The 13872-nt window shown below is 36.3% G+C and overlaps 1 protein-coding gene across 1 annotated transcript; it reads left to right on the top strand.

Moving 5' to 3' along the window:
• The first annotated feature begins 46 nt into the window (after positions 1-46).
• On the top strand, positions 47-10688 carry lin52 (lin-52 DREAM MuvB core complex component). The gene is made up of 6 exons (XM_058750144.1): positions 47-122; positions 669-743; positions 938-975; positions 1060-1126; positions 1352-1435; positions 10305-10688. Exons 1-6 carry the CDS (start codon positions 104-106, stop codon positions 10358-10360), a joined length of 339 nt encoding a protein of 112 aa, XP_058606127.1. The 5' UTR covers positions 47-103; the 3' UTR covers positions 10361-10688.
• Positions 10689-13872: the final 3184 nt, after the last annotated feature.

The raw sequence follows: 13872 nt of genomic DNA, 5'->3' as shown, positions 1-13872 counted from the left end.
CATCTCTCTATGGCTCTGTCTCACACAACACGAGAGGGCGGGGCTACAGGCATCCACGGCCTTCAGCCATTGGCTGCCTCGAATCACATGTGTTGTTGTCAAGATGGCGTCTCCGAATGGAGGTAAATTTTAATTCCTCTTTTCCCTGGTAACATTAGTTGTTATTGTACTAGTGCAACCGACCGATTAAACCTTATAAACGGTTATGCTGGTCAATGTATCCTCTTAATGAAACGATGAATTCAGTTTCAAAAAAGGCTTTTCCCTCGGAATAGCGTCATAAAATAGTTTGGAGTCACTCATTAGCAAGCTACGTGTCAAACGACATCGGTTACTATATTAAATGTTATACAAATGTATATATGCAGCGGTTATGCGGAAAAAGAATGCTTTTTGTATCTTGCTTCTTTTTTTAAACATGTTTTGTTTATTTTAGCAAGCATTGCTATTCAATGCAGCTAGCGCAGCTGGATCACAATACAAACAGCTGAGTAAACAAAACATAACCTCCCCCTCTAATGTGACTTGTCATAACATTACATGCAAACTTAATATTATATTCTGCAAAACGTGAGGATTATTTCTCCAAAAGTTACAGCATTTAAACTTAAACCAGTGTCGCAATAAAGGGCATGTATCGTTTATTTATTTATGTATTATATATTTAGGTGAGGACTTTGAATCCTCTCTGCTAAGTTTTGAAAAACTTGACCGAGCTTCACCTGACCTGTGGCCGGAGCAGTGTAAGTTTAATATTATTGATTTGAACTAAAATAGTATTTTATAAGATGTAACATTCACAGATGTTTTCAAATATGACCCTAACGTTTATTGAAAAACAAACGTATTTAAATATATTTATTTTGGCCTGTCATATTTTTTTCTAATGTACCCTTGAATGTTGTTTTGAAAGTGTACTTGTTTAATATTTTAACAGTACCAGGTGTTTCTGAATTTGCTGCATCCTTCAAAAATGTGAGCAAAGAATCAAATTATAAATTAAAATAATTGAAAGTTTGCGTTCAGACATGAAATTGAGACTTCTGTTTGTTGTTCCAGCCTATCACAAATTCTCCGCCCAAGTGGATGGCTGAACTGGAGTCAGAAGATATTGAAATGTTGAAAGGTCTGTTGCCTCTTTCATAAAACCAAAACAAATTAGCTTCTCAGTGTATAATTTTAGCATTTTTATATTATGGACCAATCTGACACATGTTTTTAATATGGTTAGACAAATTGCAATATGACTAGAAAAGCTGTGGTATTTTTTGTGTTATGATCTTTTTTATTTATTTTTGGCATTGACACTACAAATATTAATCTTCTTATGTTTGTTGTTGTTTTTAATTAGAATTAGGAAGTTTGACCACAGCAAATCTGATGGAGAAGGTGAAGGGACTGCAGAATCTGGCTTATCAATTGGGTTTGGAAGAATGTAAGTAAACTTGGTTTCTTTGAAACATTTAGTTCATCTGTGCACTAAGAAGTGGCTTGTAGGCTTCGTAATGCCTCCACTAGATGGCGATATTAGCAAAGAAGAAACACGTTTATGAACACAAGAGCTGCTATTAACCATTTTTCTCCTGCTGTTAGCTTTATGAAAGAGGTTCTTTAAAACATATAAATTATTATAAATTAAGCTAGCACCTAAATCCATCTGAAACGTACCAGAAAAGTGACTTCTTTATTTATATATTTTTTATCCATTTATTTTAGTTGGTAAGTCTTAAATAAATCCCCACTCTATATTTAAACAGAACTGGCTTGTTGCCCAGTAGCTCTGAAATGTTATATCACAGAATTGCTATATGTAGTATTAATCCATACTGGCAGGATTACAGAAAAGATAAGTGTTTCCATGACTTTCTAGATGAAAGTGGGCATCAAATGTACAAGTATTGTGCAATTTGTAAAGTGAGTAATGAGTAACATTGGTTTCAAATATATTACATTACTTCTGTCTTTTTGAGCTTTTCGTGGCATGTTCAAAATAATCCCTCAGCAATCTTCCTTTCAATGTGAAACTAGGGTGAATCTAGTTAAATCTCACACTCAAAACGGTATCAGTTTGCTTGAATTTACCATATTATTTTGAACAACTTTATTTATTCCGAACATGTATAAATTAAATGTCTTACTGACCTGAAATATTCTTTCATATAAAAATATTTACTCAAATATAATAGAATAATATAATTGATATTTTTAATATGACATCTCATGTTTCTATGTTCACCATTTAATATTGAAAACATCTGAATTTTTGCATAAGTGCCAACTCTCTATGGTAAATGTGCCACTTTTAGGTACAGCTTCCATGTTGCTTTTGCTATGTAAAAATGGCATTTTTTACATATAGAAAGGCCTGAGTCTGTCCTGCCTGCATTTAATATCTTTAATATCTTTGACTGGCTTTCTGCTAGCAGTGTAATAAGTCAACCTAGATGTCTCCACCCTCCTGTTATTTTGTCCTCTGCTTGTTCATGATGTAGGAATGCAACATGCTCCAAGACATTTTAACAGGAGTAAGAGAATGAATTTCCAATGCTGAAAGCAGGTCCTCTCTATCTAATATATAACCTGTGCACCACAAAACTGTCATTTAGTGTGAGTTTGATTTCACATCTGTTTCTTATATGTCTTTGGCTATACCCACCCACTGGTTAGCTTAGTCTCTGGTAAGACTCGGTGCTGTAAAGTGGAAAATATACTGGTGAGGTGATGAGAGGTCGACCTTGTGAGTTCACTGCTGATTTGTAAAATCTCCATCAAGAGAGCATGATTAAAGTAGGCTCGTTCAACCAAGATTATGCCAAACATAATTTGTCACAGTTTTATGCCATTGAGCGAAATAATAGTCAGAAATAGTCAGCTACATGAGCTCCACAAGTTTTGCATAAAACCATGTTCTCAAGCATAATTTGAGAATGATCCAAAGAGCTTCTTGAGCTTTTTTGGAAACAAGAACATCTGGCCATCAGTTGGTGTTTACATGATCAATGATGTTTAGTAACCTAGAGAGGGCAAAATATGAAATGTGTCATATTAATTTAATCTGTTCAAAAGTTGAAGAAGGGAATACTTCTATTCGGGACGAATTAAACTGATCAAAAATGTCACAGTAAAGATATTTACAATTTCAAGTATCATTTTCAAATAATTATATTTTTTTTTACTCAAAAAATCCAGAAAAAAATGTATCATAGTTTTCAAAAATATTAAGCAGCAAAACATGGTTCATAAAAAAAAAATCATACATAACTGTAGTCTACATCATAATGTTTCTTTGTATTACATAGTTCAAAATTTTCCAGTGTTTATTTTAAGGTTTAAATGATAAAGTCCCAGATTCACAATATGGTCTTTTAGACTGTCTTTAGACATCTGTAGATTATTTTAAGATGCGTAACATGACTGTAGAAGAGCTCGGCTAGCTGTACTCCACTCTGTGCTTACATAAATTCATTATATATATTACAGAATTACGTTCTGCATCCTCTCAATATTCTATATTTCAATACGATAAAGGTATTTTAAATAAGCGTACTGGTATGTAAAGCCTCTGCACTGAGGAGACAGATATGAAATTACGATTATCATTCGGCTCAGAGCAGCATTTAACGCGGCGCCCTTTAATGTGGGGTGGTTTAATTTTCTTCCTTCTCCTAGCTGTCAGGAGAAGCCTTGTAAATCTGAGCTACTTTTTCATCATGTTTCTTTCTCTCTTCAGCGTCTTTAAACGAGCTGACGAGAGGTAGTGTTAGGAGACGGGAGGGTGAGGAGGAGGAAAAGATTTACTGCACCTTTGGCACAGCGGCCATTAAAGTCCTGATCTGGTTAATGGGGATAATGCAATCAGGCAGTGAAAACTCACCCCAAAGGCAAGGTTATCAGCCACACATTTGTTTTAGATATTTATTTCGACCTTCACCTCGGGCACATGCAGATTCCGAGTCTTTAGATGCATTAGCCGCATATGTTTGGGATGGAAAAATATGATCAACAGCAGCATAAATTAAGCTTTGATTAATCGTGTACTTATGTTAAGCTTAAAATGTATAAATAACAGTATATTAAGTATCTTACTGGCTTGATCTTGAGTGGATCAGCACATTTTCATCTGGAACTGCTACATGAGGGGTGCGACTGTGGGCAGATAAGGATATCATGTGCATGTATTTATTTGTGTGTGTGAGCGTGACATGTGCCACACCAGTCTCCTTGGGGACGTTTACCCCTCCTCTTCTAGCTGAGTGACGCTGATCAGGGTCGTTGTGGGAGGGCCTGACGCGTGCCTACCCCTCCAGCCCCCCACCAGTACCCATCTGCTGCGGGCCATGATGAATGCTGCTGTCGGGGGCTGCTGAGCATGGTCATCAGGCCCCTCCGCTCCCACAAGACCAGTCACTACACTGATAAGTACTGTTATTGAAGGTAATTGAATGGAGAGTGCTCCTCTGGGACAGCCAGGCCTCAGGCGATGCTGATGATATCTCCGATTCCACTGCGGCGGCTTGCACAGATGATGTAACACACTTGTTTCTACTTGAGTAATTGTGAGGATGTTTTTTTTTTTTTAAATGGGGCGTCAAATAATCTGGAAACATCTAACAAGATTGCTACTGTATTTTTGTATGCTTAGTAGCAAAACAAGCAGCAGGATAATAGGAATAGATTATATTTACTAATAGCGCCTACTAAGGGGTTTTCAGAACTCCCTAACCCTGAGGATTACACATGAATAATATCTCAAATCGTGCAGCTTGAGTGCTATTACTTTTCAGATTTAGCTATGTGTCTTTCAAACATCTTTGCAACTATATAGCAAAAGTTTTGGCATGTTTTGTACAGTTAAGTAGCACTCACATAAATCTAGTTAGTTTAATGTTTTCCTGGACCGATATCTTGATTGCTGTTTATTACAGATGCAATGATAGGAGCACATATGTGTCAAAGACACATACGAGTGTCCACAATAAGGAAATTGAAGTCTTTTAAAAATGTAATCCGATACATACAATTGAATAATGTGCCAAGTTTTTTTAAATGTACTGTTTGTATTCATGGTGGTTTCGTGTGGTTTTGAAAAACGTTTGTGTACCATTTTCAAGAAATGATGCTAGAAATGTCATGTAGTGTAACTCTCAAGTAAAATATAATATTTAGAGTATTAAGTAATATTTATTTATTTTGCACATTTCTTTACACTTTAAATGCATGCGAGTGTGCATATCTTAATCATCTTTTTTAGAATGCATTATATAGTGTTATGAAATTGTTATAGGGTATATATATATATATTATATATATACACACACAGTATAAATACACACACACAGACACATACATACAGTGTATACAGTAAATTATTAATTCATAATCATGTTTTTGGTGAGTTGCACCACATGACATTTTACAACCTGATTTAGCCTTGCCATGTAATAAAAAGGCCATATTATTTGATATTTTATCTGACCTTAACATGCAGTCATGAGGGTCTGTAGAGGTCCTCTTTATTATGTAATTTATTTATTTTCTGCATTTTGGTCATACCACTTTTTTAGCAGGCTAAAGTGAAATATAATTGTAAACGTTTTGAAGTTTTAGAAGTTCAAAAGCTTTGTTAAAATATTTTCCCTAAGAAATAAAAGATCATGCCAAACTATTTTACTATTTGATTTTTAAATGAAGTTGAGTATTTTAATCCTTTTTCCTGCATTAAAATGTCAGGAGAGTTTTGTCATTTTTACAGACCTTAAGGCCCCTAAAATATCTAAAAGAAAAAGAAAAACTTTTAAATGAATTTGAATTAAGAAATTTAAAAACATGTTCGTTATACAGGAAGCATATTCAGGTAGTTGTATGTATAAGTTACTATATAAATGAATGTATTTTTGAACAAATTAATAGATCCTCACAAAAACTGGGTGTGATTTCACTGACCCATACATGGTGCTTCATATAGGAGGAAAACTGCTACAGATGCACCATGCTAAAAGTTAAAGATTCACAGTGGGGAACAAAACTCTGGCTCGCAACATCCAAGAACCTCCTGCTGTTCAATCTGTTCTTGCACCCAGTATGAAGGTCACACCCGTCCAGCGCTAATGGCCCCAATGTTCACTGCCTCCTCCCCTAGATCAATCTCTTCTCTATTAAGTGGAGTGTGTCGCTGAATATGATTGCAGTGATGCTACCCTACCGTAGTAATGTGCTTCCATCAATCCATCAGAGACACCCGACCGCAGGGGCAAGCAGTTATGAAGTGCTGCTAGATGACAGGCTGAGCTGGGGGAAAGCTCTCCTCGACTTTACTCTCCTCCGTCTTCCTGTCCTCTCATCTTCCCCTCCCCTCACACACTACTCCTGCTGCTTTATGGCCATTACACTGCCTGACTGGAGTAGGGGATGTTTGTGGAATCACATTCAAAATATAATCCTTAATTTTCTTTTCAGGGTCGTTTTGACCCTGACTTGCTATGACGACATTCAGACCTTTCGACCGCACAGATACATCCGAGCTCGGCTCAGATTTGGACCAGAGCAGCGGGAGAGTGGAGGGAATTCATCTAACTCGCTCTCCCTTCTCCGTCCTAGCCACCACCTCTGTCAACAGATCGGAAATGACACCTTATTTCCATAAATACATTAGGAATTCATTGGATTTTCTTTCCTAGCTAATCATAGCGCCTGTGTGAAACCTTTTAGGCTTTTTAATGAATGAATTTTGACTGATTGCCTATTAATAAGGACACCTCTTGAACAGGGATAGGCTGTGGCAGGGCTGGCTGGCGTTCGTGAGCGCGTGTGTGTAATGATTCGTGGTGTCAAGCGGTTGGAGGGAGGGGTGAGAAGAGGAGAGCTCTCGGCTGGGACATTAAGAGGAAGCAGTGGCTCCCTTGGGAAATCACTCACCATGTCTGCATCTTAAATATCTCTGTGAAGTATCAATAAGTAGGTAATTGAATTTTGAACACAAACATGAGCATCAGGTGTATGTGTTCCAACGCGGGGACGAGAGGGTGGGTTTGTGTGCGAGCGTGTGTCTGTCCTCCCCCGTCCCATGAGGTTTTGGCAGCGAGAATGGATGTTAAATCTATTAAATAAAGATTACTCCCCGTAATAGCCAAGTGGCAGTTTCAGATGCGCAACAGGGGCACGATTAGTGTGTTTGACTTCTAATGAAAGTGAATTGGGGCAGTCAGGTTTTGGAGAGAATTCAGTTTAAGGTCCAGGGATTCATTTTCTCCTTAGGCTTAAAAACAAACCATCTTGTCTCTAGATGTGCTTTAATGGCCTCTAAAAGATGCTTACATCTCCCAAGATAAAAGAGCATTCATTGCAGTTAAACTGCATTGATTTTGAAACAGAAAAGTTTAATGGTAACATATAATTGATCATATTTCATTCAGTGTGTTGCTTGCAAACCTAGGCATTTATTATTTAATATACATACATATACAGCTCTGTCTGTGTGTGTGTATAATACACACACACACTATATTTTAGTTCAACATTATAGCTGTAATCTTACATTTGTAATGTTAAATTATTAATCTTAATATTATATTAATTTATTAATCTATTTATTTTATTAATATATTAATAAATAATGCCATATACATTAAATTACATGTATTAATGATATATTATTGTATTTAATTGTTACTTTTTATTATAATAATATGTAATACAAGATTTATGCATGTGATATATTAACTATATTTTATTATATATTTTAACTATTTTAGTTAAAAATTACAGCTGTCATTTACATCTGTATAGTGTGTGTGTGTGTGTCTATATGTATGTATATATATGTATATATATACATGCATTGTATATTAATGTAATTAAGTAGTAAAGTGATATTTAATTAGAGTATATTACAGGCCTACTATACTATTATATTATTATATTACAGTATATAACATTTAATGTACAATTTAACATACAGATATGTATATATTTATCATGAATATGTATAGGCATGTATATATTTATCATTTAATAAAAATATTAAAATATTTTCATTATATATTAAGAAAACCTTATTTTAAAGCAACCAAACACTACATTACAGTTTGTAACACTTTAATTCTGCTCATGTATCAGCTCACCTGTGTTAACGTTATTTTGCCTATTAACTCATCATGAAGCATATTTGCTTCATTCAAATATTAATGAGTGTACATACAACATCAAGAAGATAATATGGCCTTTGGAATCCATAATATGCCATTTAGTATGGATGTCACCGGCAACAAGCTCCTGATTAACTAAGTACAGAATTAGTAATTGACCTTTCTAATCAACTAAACAAATCTCTAACTCCTGCTAATCAGTATTGATCTGCCCCGTCCAGTGACAGCACCAGCTTTGTGCGTGTGTGTAAATGCTCATACTTGTCTGTGTGTCTGTGTGTGTGTGTGTGTGTGTGTGTGTGTGTGTGTGTGTGTGTGTGTGTGTGTGTGTGTGTGTGTGTGTGAGAGTGTGTGTTTGCGTGAGGCTAGCTGGCAGGACCCTCTACACTCCCCTTTTTAATCTAACTCACTCAATGCAAATCATTTCCCTTCTGCTCTGACGGGAATTGAGGATAAATGGAAATCTAATTAATGAGTGGATCAGAGGGGTGCACTCTGGTGAAGGGGTCTCATGGGAGAATGCTTAGCCAGACAGACTCCTGTATTGTTTTGGACAGAAAATGTGAGGGAGATTGGGAGAGGGGTAGTAAGAGTTAGAGTGGGGTTGTTAGTTCAGCTATGACGAAGCTCTTTCCCCCTGTTTGTGGACTCCTCCAGAAACCAGTGGCCCATTTAACAAAGCGTTAGCCGCCCTATCATTGACGTTAAACCTGGGATTAATACACACATTTACTTATGGAAAGCACTTAAGGCACTAATCTCTCACGGTGAGACTGCAGTGTCAATGCTTAATGACTGTATTATCTTATAATGCCTTTCGTTACTTAAGTGTTTCACTTATAATGGTGATATTTCTTGCATTAATACATTGAAGATTTGGTTGCATTTCATAGGCATCTAATAGTCAGGAGACAAGTGTTAATGTGCCTACTGTTTGAACCTATGCCACAGAAAATAGAAATATTCAAACTGCTCTTCATTCCTGTGAATTTTCCCCAAAATGTTATTTGGGGTATTTTGTAACCTTTAATTCATGTACAATGCATTTTAAGGTGTTAAAGCATTGCATTTTTGTGTGCTTGTTCTGCTTGTCTAGTTAGTAGAGCTTGATTTAACACCGGTTATGATACACGCCATCTTACATTCAGAGTATGTTATGATGAATATAAAGTCGATTAAAAAGAATATTAAAATATCAGTAAGGTCGGTAGTAAAATATCTTAATAATATAAATAAGAATAAAATTTAAAAAAAAAATTAATGTACTGATGTACATTTGAAATATATTGCTATATTCTAAAAATATTTTCTATTGTAGGGTCAGTAAGATTTTTTTATTTATTGAAAGAAACATAATTTTATTCAGTGAGCTTGCTTTAAATTGCATTAAAAAAGTGACAGTAAAGGTGTGTCTCTTGAGTACCAAATCAACACTGAAGACTGGAGTAATGATGCTGAAAATTCAGCTTTGCAATCACAGGAAAAATTACATTTTAAAATATATTAACACATAAAACAGTTGTTTTAAATTCTAATAATATTTCACAATATTACTGCTTAGACTGTATTTTTTGATCAATTAAATGCAGCCTTGGTGAGCATAAGAGACTTGTTTCAAAAATGTAAACAAAATGTTTTGTCACTCAAATCCTCATGATTTGCTAATTTCTTTGACTTATAGTCTTTTTAATATTTAATATGAACCTTATTAAACAGTCTGAATCCAGGTAGCATCATGTTTAATCCAGTGATAGACAGCTGAAGGTGAATCCACTGACACTTGCGCCTGCCATTAAGATGCCACACATAGCAGCTCATCTAAATTACAATCAGCCACATTATTTCATTAGCTGCTGCCCAACACTGTGGCTTACCCTGTCCCTCACACCCATCACTTCCCGTCTGTGTCAGCCTGACCACCGGAGGGGTCATAGCCACTACACCTCCATTTCTAAACGACCAGCAGAGTGTCCTGTAGATTATGTAGATGGAGCTTCGAGAATGAAGATGAAAAAATGAGTTCATTAGAACAACTAGGATTTAACGATGTGCATTATATTTACTTTCCCTGATTCAAATATACTGTGGAAAGTTACTTTATCTGTGTCTGATAAGTTTTGGAGGTATTACAATAACCTATTGACATTTTTCCATTTCCAGCTCGAGAAATGACTAGAGGAAAATTCCTGAACATCTTGGAGAGACCCAAAAAGTGAAGACCCAGATGGTGATCGTTGACCTGTCGGGTCAGCTGCCAGTTGATTGTGAGCTTGTAAGGCAGAAAACAGTAGCATGATACGCTAAACGCTTTCACTAATATTCGACTGATTCGGGGTCAAAACATCATAATATCACATCGTTTTTGTATATACGTTTAATTGCTTTAAATGACAGGCGCTGAGTAGAAAGCGTAGGATATTGCTGTGCTTTTCAATAAATGTTCATAAATGTATTTATTTTTCACTCTACAGTTTAATACAACTTCAATTGTTTTAATAAAAATACAGCGTTGTTTAAATAAAGAACAATTGGTTGTGCCCTTGCCTACATGCCCCTCCTAGTTTTGTTTTCAACAATTTAAAGACGCTTTTGGCATCAGCTAGTGCAGCCATCCAGTGACGTTTCCTAAAAGTAGCTTCCATGAAACAATGAGGGAGTTCATGAAGTAGCATTCAAACTTTTAATTAGGGCAATAACTTCATGCCTGTGCCACTCCATCGACTGCTCCATTAACGTCCCTCTTTTGCTCCGGACATATAAAAGGCTTTGACATGAGAGTGCTTCCACACCAGTGCAAGGCCATTTTTGCTATTTAATGGGAATTGGAAGTTTTGAAGGCCCCCAGCACAAAACATTGCGTAAAAATAATATTGCTCATTGTCATCCCTGTTAACAAGAGTTGACATAATTACTAGGGCCATTTCTTCTCTAATTAGCACACTTCCAGGGACATTGGCGCAAACGGTCCGGCAGAAAAGGGAATCAGACAGGCATGCTGAACGGCAAACAAAGAACGCTCTGGCGAGCGTAATTAGGTGAGACAGTGGCCAGGACTGTTCTCGGCTGGACATGTCGTAGAGGCTTCGGCTGCGGTTAGCGAGTGTTCACTCCTGCTCCCACCAATTCTTAGAGGTACGCCTCTCCCCCAGTGCCTAATAAGCCCCTAATTGTCTTTCTGATTCACATGGAACGAGGAAGCTGCAGTTAGACCCTGCAAAGCTACTGCTGGTGTCTGATCTCACTCTGGAGGACCCAGATTTGCCCTCCTTTTTTTTTTAACTGTCTAAATGAGTTTTTTTGTTGCAAGCTTAATCCTCCGATGCTCTACAGTCACACTTGACCAAAAATGTTTATAGTTTAATAGTAATTTTTAAAGATTAACTTAATCAGAATGGTACAAAACTTTGTGATTTTTGTGCCATTGGCTATGTGAACACACAAAAATTGGACATGGTTGAAAAGAAAAGAAAATCTCTTTCTGGTCAAAAATGACCTTCAATGGGAAATATGAAAATACAGAGAATTTTCGAGGTACAATCTGCAAATCGGCTACAATTCTGGAAAAAAAATGGACAGCAATGAACTTATGAGCAAACAACTGTAAGTAATATTAACAACATGTACCTACTATAGGGTTAGGTTGCATGTAATTGACCCTTCGCAGGAGCTTGACTGACAGGTGATCTGACCAATCATAATGAAGAATCCGCCCTTTTTTCTCAGACAAACAAATCCAACAGGAGAGTAATGTTAGATTAACTTCAGTGAACTTGAATTTGAAAAATGGTGTGTATTGACGTCTTTCCGCGGTTGAAATAAAATACCTTTTGATGTTCATTTTTATTTTGTGCTTTAAGTAAATATGAAGAGACAATTGGTTCAAGTGCTGCTTGTATTGAGGCGCTTTAGTGATCTGTCACGACACAAAGAGCCACAAAATGGTATTTATTGTTTGAATTTCTCAAAAATGACAAAATTTGAAAGCTAAGATTTGTGCTTGTAATTAGAATAAATTACATTTTAAAACACATGCAATCAGACTACAGTTTTTTTTTTTTTATTGATTGTATGATTGCATATTATTCACAAAATAGCAATAAATTAGTCATAATTTATTGATTCTCCCTAATTCCTCTTTTTCATCTTTTAAATGTTCCTAAAAAAGCCTACCGCTTCTTATACATTCAGAACGTCTTCCAGTTTTGTAGACATTCACACAAAGAATGCACAATTTTAAAATACACAACTTGACATTATTTCTTATTTACAGTACATGTAATGCATGGATTCTCAAACTTTTTTGTCATCTGAACATCTTTCACCTAATATATTTACTTTGATTTTAATAATCAAGTATCATATTTGCATGTTCATGTTCTCTGTTCATTAAAGGTCACATGACATGCAGGTAAACAAATTAAATATTTTATTTCATTAGTAAGTGTTTTATTTTGATTGTTATTTTAATTTTCTATTTTTATGATTGTATTAATAATTAGCTTTTCATTAAACTCATAAAGCCCCTGCAGTTCATTTACAAACTATAATATAATATAATTTCTCACTCTTTGTATTTTTGTATCAATATGATACAATATTATTCTATTTGAATCAATGTGATAAACGACTTGGGTAAAACATAATCAAAAAGTATTCTACCTAAAATGCGTATTATGGATTACATTACTAACTACTATTTTTGTCATCTGCCCAGCTCTTGATGTCAGTGTCCTGTTGTAGCTCCATGTTGTATTTTTCACTGCGTGAGAATATGTGTGGCGTTAGAGCGGCATGGTTTGTCAGACATAGCAACAGTAACTAAGCGGGGCAGGTCTTTGCATAATTTACTGTTATTACTGGAAGTAGATGTAACGTCGTAACAGGGACACCGAAATAAAGCGTTACCAAATTTTGAGTAGCAAACTGCTTTCTCTGTGTGCAGGTTTGGCTGTAATAATTGAAGTGAAGTAAGCTTGACTATTCTCTAGCAGATATTTTCTAGCAGATAAACTTTTTCTTTTGGCAAACAGTCTCACATACTAGCTGAATGAGTGTATATGTTCTCTGTCCTGCTGTTGATCTATTAATAGTCTTAATTCATAGACTTTATGAAGTTTGACAGAACTTTGCACTTGTTGGTTCTGTACAATTGCGTCCGTTACACTTTGTTGCCCTCATGCATTGTGACAGTAGTGATGTGCAGTGACTGTTGTGAGAGGATCGGCCATCACGGAAACTGTGGTTCACATAATGGCACCCGTCATAGGTCCTGTCCAGACATCCTCCTTAAGATGAGGGTCATTCCCCACAGAGGGTCTGTCTCCAGAAACACCAGCACAGCCATAAACAACCCGTTGCCCTGACCTCGACGGGCCTTGCTGCCCTAACAAACGTCAATCCGATGTGCCCTCAGGCCTTTAATTAGCTGTCAATTAGTGCAAATTAATCAACTCCTCGCCTAATTAAGCAATGCCGGCAGGCAGCTTCCAAACACGCTATTGTGGGAGCTGTATGAGAAAACTGGAGCTAGCAAACTCTCTCTGCATCAGGGGGTCATCGGGCCCTTGGCTGTTTGTGAGGGAGAGAACTCTACAGTTTCCATTTTTTTCCACCTACTCAGCACAAGGTGTTTATCAGACTGCCGTCTCAGGAAAAGGAGATTCCCAGTAGCCTTCGCAGTCGCTTTAAAACACCTCACAGGCACTTGAGTTTAATTCAACACAGGTTT

This window comes from Onychostoma macrolepis, chromosome 17 (assembly GCF_012432095.1).
Source record: "Onychostoma macrolepis isolate SWU-2019 chromosome 17, ASM1243209v1, whole genome shotgun sequence".
Classification (NCBI taxonomy): domain Eukaryota; kingdom Metazoa; phylum Chordata; class Actinopteri; order Cypriniformes; family Cyprinidae; genus Onychostoma; species Onychostoma macrolepis.
This window is presented reverse-complemented; position numbering and strand designations above follow the sequence as displayed.

What these genes read in the sequence shown, in the direction of transcription:
- lin52 (XM_058750144.1), top strand. An exon ending in TGACCTGTGGCCGGAGCAGT is followed by an intron (nt 744 to 937) that starts GTAAGTTTAATA and finishes ATATTTTAACAG; the next exon opens with TACCAGGTGTTTCTGAATTT. An exon ending in TCAATTGGGTTTGGAAGAAT is followed by an intron (nt 1,436 to 10,304) that starts GTAAGTAAACTT and finishes TTCCATTTCCAG; the next exon opens with CTCGAGAAATGACTAGAGGA.